The 13,244-nt window shown below is 43.2% G+C and overlaps 1 protein-coding gene across 6 annotated transcripts in view; it reads left to right on the top strand.

The window, feature by feature from the left end:
• Positions 1–13,244, top strand: part of LOC144944915 (adhesion G protein-coupled receptor B3-like) — a 176,226-nt gene that overhangs the window by 43,799 nt on the left and 119,183 nt on the right. For all 6 annotated transcript variants that reach the window (XM_078873091.1, XM_078873095.1, XM_078873094.1 and 3 more), the window contains exon 4: positions 6,001–6,174. In XM_078873091.1, the coding sequence (XP_078729217.1) occupies positions 6,001–6,174 (174 nt within the window). The remainder of the gene's footprint in view (positions 1–6,000; positions 6,175–13,244) is intronic.

The raw sequence follows: 13,244 nt of genomic DNA, 5'->3' as shown, positions 1-13,244 counted from the left end.
CCAGAAAGGGTAAAACCTATTCTTGTTTTTTTTAAAGCTTGGAAGGTATTGAACTATTGCCAATTTAATCATGTGTGCATGTTCACTATGCACGCTGCTAGGCTGGCTTAGAATGGGGATTATTGGCATGAGGAAATTAAACAACAGATTAGCACTGGATCCGCCTTTCCATCGTGGTCCTACATCGTTACACCTGAGACTAGCTTGTTTGCCCGTTATAGGACGGAAGCTGTAATATTTACGGGAAAATTGAGCAGAGTATAACTGTATCTTGTATAAATTTAAAACACTTCACTGCAGTTCACTGTAGCACTGTATTAATGGCAGTGAATCTTGCACAAGAGTATGTCATAAAACACTTCACTGCATTTCACTGTAGCACTGTATTCATGGCAGTGAATCTGGCACAAAATATAAGTTATAAAACACTTCACTGCAGTTCACTGTAGCACTGTATATAACTGACCTTCAATTTGTTCAAATTCACTGCTCTGATACTTTATTCTCTTCTGCTTTCGGTCGCTGGGGTTGAAATAAATTTTAAATTGATACAATATCTGGAAAATCACCGAGAAATGTATATTTTACCATAATGTAGAAGCATTAATTAGACTTACCTTTTGTCTCAAGTGCTGAAGAAATAAATAAAGACACCAAATCCATATTCTTGGTTCTTTCGGTAAAGTCACGTAGAAGGTAAATAATAAAATTATTGTTTCCCTTTTATGTACCGAAAGAACCAAGAATATGAATCCCTGCAGTCACGAAAGCTTTAAATCGACACCAAATCCACTTTGTTGCTGCGTATAATTATTTAGTTGATTAACTTTCAATAAAGAAACGTCAAACTTAAAGCGAATTTGCGAAAAAAATATATTTCCGCTCGACCTTCTGCGTGAGTGTAAAAATCCACCCGCTCATGAATATTAATGACGGGGGCGGGGGGCGCGGCATGTGGAGTGACGTCACGTGCGTTACACACAAACAGGCATTCTTGGCTCATATTATACCTGATATTCCTCAAATTATACGAGCAGGTTTACACCGAAAAAATCATGCTGACAACACATACGGCGAAATGGATGTGGCGTGCGAAAATAATTCCACGGATAAAAAAGAAAAATAAGCGTTGCCCATTCCCCGCGATCCTCCAACACAGCAGTGAGGTTTATTTCACTGCCCGTCACCTGTAATTCGTTATTCCTCAGCACTGCCAGTTTCTCTGAGGGCTTGCTGGCTTCGTTCGCTGACAAGTCGCCCAAGCCGGTCGGCTAACCCGCACACAAATTTTGTAATGACATCTCCCCCCCCCCCCCCCCCCATTTTTTTAACCTTGAATAGGTTTGAAGTTCAGCCATGCCTTCTGCATCCAATGTCACGTGCGCGCTGTTTTTTTGATATGTTATGCATGCATTTACTTATTTTGAAAATGAATGATCATTCAGTTTATCAGGGGATTATTAATGCGCATTTGTTACGGTTTCTGTCAATAAGCATGAGTCGGCTTTGGGCATCCAATATGCCACAGCGTTTCTCATGGCAAGGCTATCAGCCAAAGTTTAACTCGTACCTTTCATTTTTTTTGCTCATGTCAGTTTAATCACTTAACTCTTTTTTTTCCTTTCCCCAGCATAACAAATTGCTGATGCCACCGAATTTCTTTCATCGAGTGTGACGTGAATAGCCTTAAAGTAAAGGCTGTTTATTAAAAATCCACGCTCAGCAAGTTAGCCGAGCTTCAGCCTTACTTTGAATTTAATTTAGAATTTTTTTTTAGTCTAAAACGTGGGTATGAATATGCTAAGAGCAGGCAGCGTTTTATTATTATTTAATTAAACACAACTTGCACGAAATGTAATTTAACTTAAAGCCTCATAATTAATTAAAGGGAGTTGACTGTCCATCATTCAACTGGGGTGTGTGAAATTAGTGCTACAGTGAGGGTAAAAAGTATTTGATCCCCTGCTGATTTTGTACGTTTGCCCACTGACAAAGAAATGATCAGTCTATAATTTTAATGGTAGGTTTATTTGAACAGTGGGAGACAGATTAACAACAACAAAATCCAGAAAATCGCATGTCAAAAACGTTATAAATTAATTTGCATTTTTATGAGGGAAATAAGTATTTGACCCCTCTGCAAAACATGACTTAGTACTTGGTGGCAAAACCCTTGTTGGCAATCACAGAGGTCAGACGTTTCTTGTAGTTGGCCACCAGGTTTGCACACATCTCAGGAGGGATTTTGTCCCACTCTTCTTTGCAAATCTTCTCCAAGTCATTAAGGTTTTGAGGCTGACGTTTGGCAACTCGAGCCTTCAGCTCCCTCCACATATTTTCTATGGGATTAAGGTCTGGAGACTGGCTAGGCAACTCCAGGACCTTAATGTGCTTCTTCTTGAGCCACTCCTTTGTTGCCTTGGCCGTGTGTTTTGGGTCATTGTCATGTTGGAATACCCATCTACGACCCATTTTCAATGCCCTGGCTGAGGGAAGGAGGTTCTCACCAAAGATTTGACGGTACATGGCCCCGTCCATCGTCCCATTCATGCGGTGAGGTTGCCCTGTCCCCTTGTCAGAAAAACACCCCCAAAGCATAATGTTTCCACCTCCATGTTTGACGGTGGGGATGGTGTTCTTGGGGTCATAGGCAGCATTCTTCCTCCTCCAAACACGGCGAGTTGAGTTGATGCCAAAGAGCTCCATTTTGGTCTCATCTGACCACAACACTTTCACCCAGTTGTCCTCTGAATCATTCAGATGTTCCATTGGCAAACTTCAGACGGGCATGTATATGTGCTTTCTTGAGCATGGGGACCTTGCGGGTGCTGCAGGATTTCAGTCCTTCACAGCGTAGTGTGTTACCAACTGTTTTCTTGGTGACTATGGTCCCAGCTGCCTTGAGATCATTGACAAGATCCTCTCGTGTTGTTCTGGGCTGATTCCTCACCGTTCTCATGATCATTGCAACTCCACGAGGTGAGATCTTGCATGGAGCCCCAGGCCAAGGGAGATTGACTGTTCTTTTGTGTTTCTTACATTTGCGAATAATCGCATCACCTGTTGTCACCTTCTCACCAAGCTGCTTGGCGATGGTCTTGTAGCCCGTTCCAGCCTTGTGTAGGTCTACAATCTTGTCCCTGACATCCTTGGAGAGCTCTTTGGTCTTGGCCATGGTGGAGAGTTTGGAATCTGATTGATTGAATGCTTCTGTGAACAGGTGTCTTTTATACAGGTAACAAGCTGAGATTAGGAGCACTCCCTTTAAGAGTGTGCTCTAATCTCAGCTCGTTACCTGTATAAAAGACACCTGGGAGCCAGACATCTTTCTGATTGAGAGGGGGTCAAATACTTGTTTCCCTCATCAAAATGCAAATCAATTTATAACATTTTTGACATGCGTTTTTCTGGATTTTGTTGTTGTTATTCTGTCTCTCACTGTTCAAATAAACCTACCATTAAAATTATAGACTGATCATTTCTTTGTCAGTGGGCAAACGTACAAAATCAGCAGGGGATCAAATACTTTTTTCCCTCACTGTATGTTCGTGTACCTTATCCATTATGTCACACGCACAGTATGTCTCACTTGACAGGAATCGCGCATGAAAGTAAGACCTCTAGATTTTTCTAACATGCACTTAATGTCGCTTTTGGCAAAAATCATTAAAGATGTGTGGCAGTGTGGTTGAGCGCACTTGAGTCACAATCAGAAAGTTGCAAATTCAATCCCAGTTCTAAGCTCTATCAGCCAGGCCTCTGAGTCTTCTAGACTTTATTAATGTTATACGATTATGTAAACACGCAGATATTATTGCACCACATGTGAGCACCTGTGCCATAATTGGAAACTTGAGAGCTCAAATCCCACTGGAGGTCAACACATCTAATCATCCATCCGTGGTCAATGAAGAAAGGCAGCAGTGGAGCCCTCATTACTCTGATAGTGGCATTGTCTTTGTGCTGTTCACCTGTTGGCGTCCTCTGGTCTAACACCGTTTTGAGACTAGGCTCAAAAGAAAGCTGTCTCTGGTGTGGACCAATCAGTTTCAAAGGCAATGCATATATTATCAGAGTATGTTTTTTTGTTTGCATTCTGACCACAAGTATTGCGGTTAATGCAGACATGATTCCTTGTAAAAGGTTTCAGTTTGGTGTTTTAACATCTTTACACCTGTTTTGTTGCCAGAAAAAAGGGGAAAACCTATTCTCTGTGGATATTATATACAGATATTGGTTCCAACCGTGGAAATGTGAAATTTCACCACCCACTCAAGGCCGTGAATGAATATGCTTGCCATACCATTGCACAGCTGCGCAGAGCAGTACTTTAACCTTGACTTTGACTTCACAAAGCCAATCAGAAGTTCTGTAAAAACTATAACCGGATATTGCATTTTATTATTGCTCATGATTTTATCACAAAACTATACTTGTGTCGTGTGAATATATATTATGTGATGAGTCTACCTCTCATGCCATAGTTTATTTCAGAAGTAATACATTTATGCAGCAATCTTAATAGCAATAAAATTGATTATTCTATTTTAAGTGAAATGCTGTCACGCTTGGGCACTTGTGTCTTTCCGACAGTTGACCAAGAGCAATACTGCAGAAGGCAACTAACATGGCATTCGTGTTTCATGAATTAAGATGAACTGAAAACACAGTACCGTGTTTTCATTTGGTGCTTTGTTCTGCGTACCTTTGACCGCAAACGAAATAAAACTTTGCACGCTTGCACCTTTACCTGTGATGGACTCGACTCGTAAGAGTGAGCAATAACAAATGTTCGGAGTGACTTGAAATGATACAGAATGAGTTGCATAACAAAAGAGAGACTAACTTTTGCTAATTCAATTACATTCTTATTTCCATATATTATTTATAGAAAGTATCATTATTATATATTTGACAATATTGGCTCTTTTTTTTAAAGCACATTTTTTGCAATTATAATTTATTTTATTGGTGTGATGGAGTAAATGCTTACCCCGAGCTCTCATACTCTGATGGTGCATTGTCTTTGAGTTGTGCGCCTTTTGGCGTCATCTGGTTCAACACCATGTGAGACTAGGCTCTAAGAAAAGTTGTCTCGGGTGTAGACCAATCAATTTCAAGGACAGTGCATACATTATCAGAGTTGTATTTTTTTTGTTTGCATTCCGACCGCAGGTATTGTGGTCAATGCAAACATGACTTCTTGTGAAAAAAAAAGGTATCAGTTTTGTTGCCAGATAAAAGGGTAAAAAAAACTATTATCATAATTTATTTTCCCGCGATTCGTAACCCCGGTCAGAAAATCTTGCGGGGTGCGTCAAAATCAGCTCTCGTGATGTCGACGCAGTCGGAAGACGAATGTTACGAGCAGCTGAACACGAAGCTTCACAGTCTGTTGCCGTGTAGCAGCACCGAGCCTGTTGACGATTGGCTGCTCCGTGTTCCAAAGGCAGATTTGACTCCTCGTGCCCTAGACTTGTTTGGACGGTTCCTCAATTCCTTTCCGGAAAAGTTTCTTGGCGGCCCGTGGCATCAAAATACGATGACTCGTGCTACGCGTTCGAATGGGAAAGCCGCTGTTGAATTAAGGCAACTTCTGATGGAGAGTCTGCAACTCAGTCAAAGGGAACAGATACAGCGTCAGACTGTTCTGTGAGTACCGGTGTGTTATGTTGCATCAGTGTACCGCCAATACGTCAATTTTTCCATGCCTTCTAGTGTGTGTGTCGTCTCAGTCAGTCAACCTGTGGCACCTAGGTCTGCCCCGTGACCTCCTGCCAGCGGGCGTTCGACACTTCACGTGGCCTCAAGGTGCACATAGCCTGGCACAAGCGTCGTGGTGACGTCGCCGCCACTTAGTGGCGAATGGCGGTTGTTGTTGTTGAATGACTGGTGAGAGCGTATCCCCTTTCCTGATTCATCTCAAACGGCAATATGGTCATGATGATGATGACAATGAGAACGACGTTGATGACGACGACGACGATTTCTATTATCTAGGAGGAGAACAGGATCAGTCCCCGGGTGGGGGTGGCAAGGAGTGGTCCGAGTGGAGCCAGTGCTCGACCACGTGCGGCGAGGGATCGCAGGTGCGCACGTGGGCCTGCGTCCCCAACCTCTGCAATGGAACCTTGCGTGAGCAGCGCATCTGCAACAACTCAGCGGTGTGTCCAGGTGAGGCCCGAGATGATGAATGCGACGCGCCGTCATCTCGTCTCCGGCGAAACGGGCAGGTGGTGCGGCCGTGCCCAGACCAGTCGACTCAGCAGTTTAGCTCGCAGTCCCCGGGAGGCATCCACAGAGGGTTTATCTTTCTCTCCCAGGATCCATTTACCTGCGACTGAACGACTTGGATAAAAAACAATGTGCTTGCGTTTTGGCTGTGGATCATCCGTGTGCGTGCAATTTAGTCCAATGGACGATTTTAAAAAGCATCTGTCTCCGTTTCACGCGATGCATTTCATTGTGGTACTTTATGGACGTTTAACGATTTGGTGTATATTCATTAATTCGTTCATATTGAGTCTCCCTCTTGCGATGTAGGCATCGAACGGTACGTGTGAGAATTGATTTTTGTATTTTGTAGATAATATGCTATTGAATTACATTTCATAGCATTCTGATATGTAAGTATGTTGAACACATTTCGCACCGTACGTAGCCATCCATGCTAATCGGAGGTGCAGGGGAAGCACCACAAGCTACACACATAGATCAGTTGTTAAGAAATAAGTTTTCGATTGATATAAAAAGTTAAACAAGCAATACAATCAACAACACAAACACATGGAAAGCTAGTACAGCCAATAGAAAAGAAGCATGTTACTCGGCAGAGTGAACCCAAGCCGTGAGCCAATCACGTCTTGAGAGGTGCCACCGTATAAATCAGCTGAGTGATCCACAGGCGAAGGGCGATTCAGTGAGGGACAGTCCGGCAGAACGGAGGAACGTGCAGGCCCCTCCGGTGGATCCCACCACTTCGGCTGGGCCTCGCGCTTCCCTACAGCAGGCTGGGGTTGGTTTGTGAAGACACAGGCAGGCTGAGCAGTGGGGCACCCCCAAGATAAGATCCTCCAGTGGGGCGCCGTTTCTCAAGTCGAGCTTGAGCGACCCTCGGGTTGTGAAGGACGTCGTGCACCGCGTGAACACGTGCGGGCCATCTCATTGCGTCCACGGATCGGGGCATCCAAGTTGGACAACAGGTGTAAATAACGTTCTCAAAACGTCGAGCTGACGTGAAGATGATGATGATGATGTTGATGTTACGGCAAAGTCGGATTGGTACTCGCTAGTCGCACTGCGGGTGCAGCAGTCTGCAGTCGGCGAGGCGAGGGCTTCTAAGATGCGAGACCGGGTCTCATATCCCACGCGGCCCTGGGAAGTTGGTCAACAAAAAAAACACATTTTTTTCTGGCCTGGACTTTTGCAGCTGTTTTAGACTAATTTCAGGGTGCTGATTCCAAATCTGATCTCAGATTTGCTCTATCACATCTCATTTTTATGCTATCGGCATACCCCATTTTCATTGATTTTACCCGAAATTAACTCTGTCACTTATGATTGCAAGTTGTTGCGAGTCAGTGACTGCTTTAGTGTTAAAATATGGTGCTGTATTTTTAGGATAGTGTGTTTATAATATCATTTTATGTAGATATCCACATTTATTTAATATATTTCTTCTACAGTTTTTATTGAAAATGCAATATTTGATATCTCAAAAAACTTGATGTGATAGACAAAAACTGATGCCAGATTTGAAATCAGCACCCCAAAATTACCTTAAACCCGTTGGAATACCATATGCCAGAAAAAGTGTGTTGACCAGTGTAATGCACGATAAATGAGGATGTGAAAAGACAATATGAATACAGTGGTCTTAGAAAGGACAAAAATTAATTACGAATTGAAGGCAGGTAGCTGAAATTAGTCCTACGAAGTAAAACTGGCTGGAAATCAGAATAGAGAGGGAGCGTGAAGAGATGGGCCAATGCAGGCTGATGATGTCTCTGAAACTCCCCGTCTTGACAATGGTTTTAATCCTGGGGGAGACGGTGTGAAATACAGCAGCTTATTCCCGTTACACGTCTTAGATAGCTTCAGGGCAATAATTGTTCCATTATGGTAGTACGCAGGATTATGTAGCAAACAGCTGCCTTGCGATTTCTTTAGGGGTATCACAGCCCAAAGCATAAATGTGAAGATTAATGTGAACCGAATTGCATCAAATGTACTACATAATTGTAATGTACAGTAATTATCTCTTATGAATCAGATCATGCTTTAGCTATATCTTGTAATATTATGGTCACTAACAGTGGCCGCCTGCTCTACGAATAGAGAGGTGCCTGCCATGGAACTGGAGAATTTCCACAATTGGCTTGGGGCTATTGATGCAGACAGAACTGCTGCCCCCGTGCATATTTTAAGATGGATTCTTTCGTTTTAATGTGTGATTCATCGTTTGGTAATTACGTTTTTAAGCGTTTTGATTTCATATATAATTTTAGCAGTAATGAAACTAGCCTGTTGGCTCGGTTCGCAATCGGTGGGGTTGCGAGTTGAAATTCTGGCTCGGTACACTCGGTCCATCATCCCTTCCCCGGGACGATAAAACAGGTACCACTTGAGGAAAAGGCAACTGTGGTTGCCTTATTGGATAGACTTCATCGCGCCTTAGAAATGTTGATTCACCACCACTGGCTCACTACCTCCCTCATTCCTTATTTGAGCAGCAGGAAATCACTGTTGACGTTTTTTTTTGTGGTAATCAGCTGAGGCACCACAATTTATTTCCTTGAGATTTGAGGTCAGTCCCTCCGTCTTTTTGCAAATCGTACATCCAGCCTCGCAGTGCCTCCCGCTGAAGGTTTTAAATATCCCTCTGGGTTCCAGACTTCTCCTTTAATGTCACCCAGCTATTTTATGAATGTGCACAAATGGCACTAGAGGGGAGGACAAAGCCTGCTAAAAATGAATTGCCTCGGGCTGTATAGTTGCAGAATGCCAGATAAGGGGCTCTCTAAGGTGGCATTAGTCATCAAACACAGAGGGAAACGAAAACAATTCAGGCCACGGGTATGGCTGAGGTCACGTGAACGTTTATTTGAAAGGAGGAAAAAAGTTGGATTTGTCTTTGAGTGACCTTGGCAGAGAACCTTGGATAAGGATAAATGGTACAGTATACGTTCATTGTCATGCAGCACAAGTCATGCATGGTATATGAATGTGAATAAATAATGACGGTGATGATGTTATAAACAGTCCGCATGATACATTATCATATGCAATCATGCATAATCCCGTTTGTATGTGAGAGTTATTTATAGCTTTTTAAGGGGTCTTATTGATTATTGTGTTGGAGGTGAATGATGGGCCAGAAAACAAGTGCCTGTATTACAGCAATGCTATTTTAAAATTACAAATTCTCAGTACAATAGTGCTTAATGCCAAAGAAAGACAAAGATCCCCGTATAGCCTTAACATACTTTTGTGGAAAGTGCTGTTAGCGAGCACCTATGAAGGCAGGCACGGCACACGAGGGGGTGGGTGGCCAACACCACGCCCAGCCGCCTTTGTCTCCCCAGTGGCGATGTTTGCACACCGCACCAGGTACTCATTTGAGGCTGAGTCGACCTAGGTGAAGGCCCAGGAGCGGTTCAGATAATGGAGGTTTTTCCCAATAAAAAAACGGACAACAAATACTGAAGAATGCGCAAAGAAGCGTGCAGAGGCGTATGCCTGGAATTACATCGAGATAGAAAGATAAAACATTGCATTTCAGAGTTTAATGCAGGCGAATTGCATCATTCGTTCAGGTCAGTAAGCGGGGCTTGGACTGGACACGTGGCTCGGAGGGAGGATGGCCGATGGACATTAAAATCAAAATGGAATGGCAGCTGAGGAATGGAACGCTTCTGTGAGGGACGGTCCACAAAGGAGGTGGAATGATGTAATGGGTTTGTGCAAAGGTACTCTGTGGAGTATTTCATCGCAGGGTAGTCAGAGTTGGTGGCGGCTTGGGGAAGCCTTCATCCAGCAGTGGAGTAATCTTGGCTGATGATGTTGCTTTTACATAGGCCACACTTTAATTGGATGTACTAACTTGTTTCTGCCTTGACCTGGTCTGGTTATGCAGCTGTTTTGCAGTCACAGCAGCAATGATTAATAATGATTAATAATGATTGATAATTATTAATCATTGCTTCTGTGGAGGTCATGGGAGGTCATCATTATCGAACAAAGAAAAAACAATTGTGTTTTCTCATTCAAATTGTAGTATTTTTTACGGGCGCAAAATTAACACGCTTTGTTTCAAAATGATTAAAATGATAATTATGATTGCAGCTGTGTGTATTAGCTCACTGTGGTGATGGTGGTCCGGCTACAGTGCCTCTTTTTCTACATTGAGCCACGTGATCCTTTTTCTATGCAGAAAACGTGTGACCCGGTCCCCGTGGCGATGTGCCATATGCATGGTGGCTTGTTTTGTGTGATTGATCAGTTCGTCAGCTCTTTGTGGACTTTAATGTTCGTTAATTATTCATGAGATGGCCGAAATCCCATTGCAAGGACCTTTTGAAAAAAATATCTTGAGACTTTGTGAGATTTATTTTGATGAGTCACAATTCAAGTGGTGTTCTCAGCCAATCCTGTTGGATGTTATTGTCTCCTTGCTCCTGCCAAAATTCGCCAGTTCCTCCACCCCCTCGTAGGTGGTATCAGCCTTCATAGGTGCTCGCGAAGAGCACCTGCCCCAACAGTCGCTGAAAAATTGCATGGGGGATATTTGTCTTCGTTTATTCATGCACTAAGACACAGCTAACGGTTTCACTCCTCATGTGGCTCAAATAATAAGGGTGCCATGACCTTTCATAAATTGTTTGCTACCAAACTCACATGAACTGTAATAGACCAGCCCTGCGATGGGTTAGGCATAGATGTAATATTTTCAAGTCTTGAGGTTGCATTTGATTGCCAACAATATGTTCGTTTGCAATTGGTAACAACTGTAAGATTAACAACTGCTTTGCTTTTTACCCCAGCTTGAAATGTATTCCTGCAAGATAACGCGAAGAAAAGTAGTACATCAAATATAACATAGGATTACGGTTAATTGAGAGATCCATTATTAGTCTAATACACCCCATTACGAATTATCTGCTTCATAACCCTTGCTTTCTAGTTATCCTGCATCCAAAGTGCAGTACGTACCAAAGACAGAAGGCCCGCATGCGCAGGCATTCATCATTTGCAAAATAAATAAATAACTTTAACAAACTCATAAAACCCAATGGCCCTAAACCTCCTGGGACACCGAGCGCCATACAATCCCAATAGCGGCACGGTGCTAAGCCACTTAATGCACATCTGGCAGCACACAGCCCAGTGTCACGAAGCCAACTCGTATGTATATCACCCACAAAGCTTATCTGCGCCAAGCCACTCTTTACATTTAAGCATCGTGTAACCACACCGGCGGTAAAGCATCTCCACTATGTTTAGTTCAATGAAATGGATTGCTGCTAAAGGCCTTCGCATTTTTTTTTTATCCTATACGATGCTATGTATTGGTTATTTTTTTCTCGCCGAAACTTAGTTAACCCAACGAAAATAACAATTATTTTTCTTAATAATAGAGGTTTTTGGGTTAGACCGACACAGCCAATTGGTAAGGTTTGTCACGTTAACACAGCATGCCAATTCATTAGTAATACAGCACACCGGTGTGTTAGAGAGTAAATCCATAATTTTTCTTACATTGAGTCATCTTGAAGGGCATTGCTGCGAAAACCCGCTCAGAACTGATCGTCCGGCTCTGCGCTGCACCGAGACAATGGTGTACAGTGCTCTCGCTGTCCATACGCCGTAGTCCCATGCATCTCAACGAATGCCACTAAATCACTTTGCGCGTTTAGCCTCGTATAACCCAATGATGCTCAACCACTTTGTACGTTTCACATCCAGAAAGAAAAAAAACACACACACACAGAATTCCTAATGCGATTGTTTCATTAAGCATCACGCAAACGCACTATTAACTATATTGGCATGGCTGGCAGCATAGAACTAAATGGAGCATTGACGGTATATACTACTTTGTACAAATAATGACATTCCAATGACATTAAACCACCTCGGAATGCTTATCAGCATCAGTCGCGGAGAGAAATGTTGAGGTAAATGGGGAAATGGGTGATGCCACGTGAGGAGAATGGTGGCCATCATCGCCCCCCCCCCACTTCCAGGCTTGGCTTTGAGTAGGAGAATTACTTAATTTTAATCATGATAAATTATGTGTTGTTATCAACACATACTTTTCATTCTAGATTTGAAGCTTTCGTGACTGCAAGGATTCATATTCTTAGGTTTTTTCGGTAAAGTCACGTCGGTAAAACATCAAAATTAATGAAAATAAAATAAAATTAAACAAAAATCACGACGTTTCGGAGGCAACACAAGTCTCCGTCATCAGGTGGGACCGTCACAGAATACATACTTTTCACTGTAACAATAAGCAGTTGTTTGTGCTGCTCGTTGGTGCGAAACTCCGTGGCTGAGAGAGAAGGTGAACGAAACACGTCTTCATCTGAGGCAGAGACTCAAACCAAGAACTGCTTGCTGTATTCACCCTTTCCCATTCCGATGACGTACACGTACATCATTCCGTTACGGTGACTCAGAATCAGAAGAAAAACTAAAATAAAATAACTTTATCGGTACCGAGACTCTCACAAGGCCACACAGGAGGGCGTGTGGCACAGTTTGGCGCCAGCTGTTATAGAGTGCGGTCGTGTCGCTACAGTTCTCTGCGGTGAGCACAATGTCTTTAAAAACAACGGCGCTCCACCTCTCAAAAAAAAATGAAAGCTGAGAGGCTTGTGCGTTCCCAACGGGATGCCCACCCTGGTTAACGTGAACCACGAGCCCTTTGGCTCAAGCCCACTTCGTATCCTCTCCCATCTCATGCACCTCCTTCCCCGAGCTGAGGAGCCATTTTGCCTCCTCAGCTGTAAAATGGCGACGCTGCTCGTGTATGGCGAGACCAGCGGCATGGTGTGTTACGCCGTTATCGGCGGAGTACTCGTGAGGTGTTGGCTTATTTAATTGTTGTTTCTACAACGTGTTTACCCAGGAAAGCCTCACTGAGTCTCAAGACTCTTATGCAGGAGGATCTGCCAAATGTTTTCAGAAGTGGCTCTGTGTGCAATCCCAATTGACTAATTTGCAGGTAAATTCTTCAGCAT

This window comes from Lampetra fluviatilis, chromosome 2 (assembly GCF_964198595.1).
Source record: "Lampetra fluviatilis chromosome 2, kcLamFluv1.1, whole genome shotgun sequence".
Classification (NCBI taxonomy): Eukaryota; Metazoa; Chordata; class Hyperoartia; order Petromyzontiformes; family Petromyzontidae; genus Lampetra; species Lampetra fluviatilis.
This window is presented reverse-complemented; position numbering and strand designations above follow the sequence as displayed.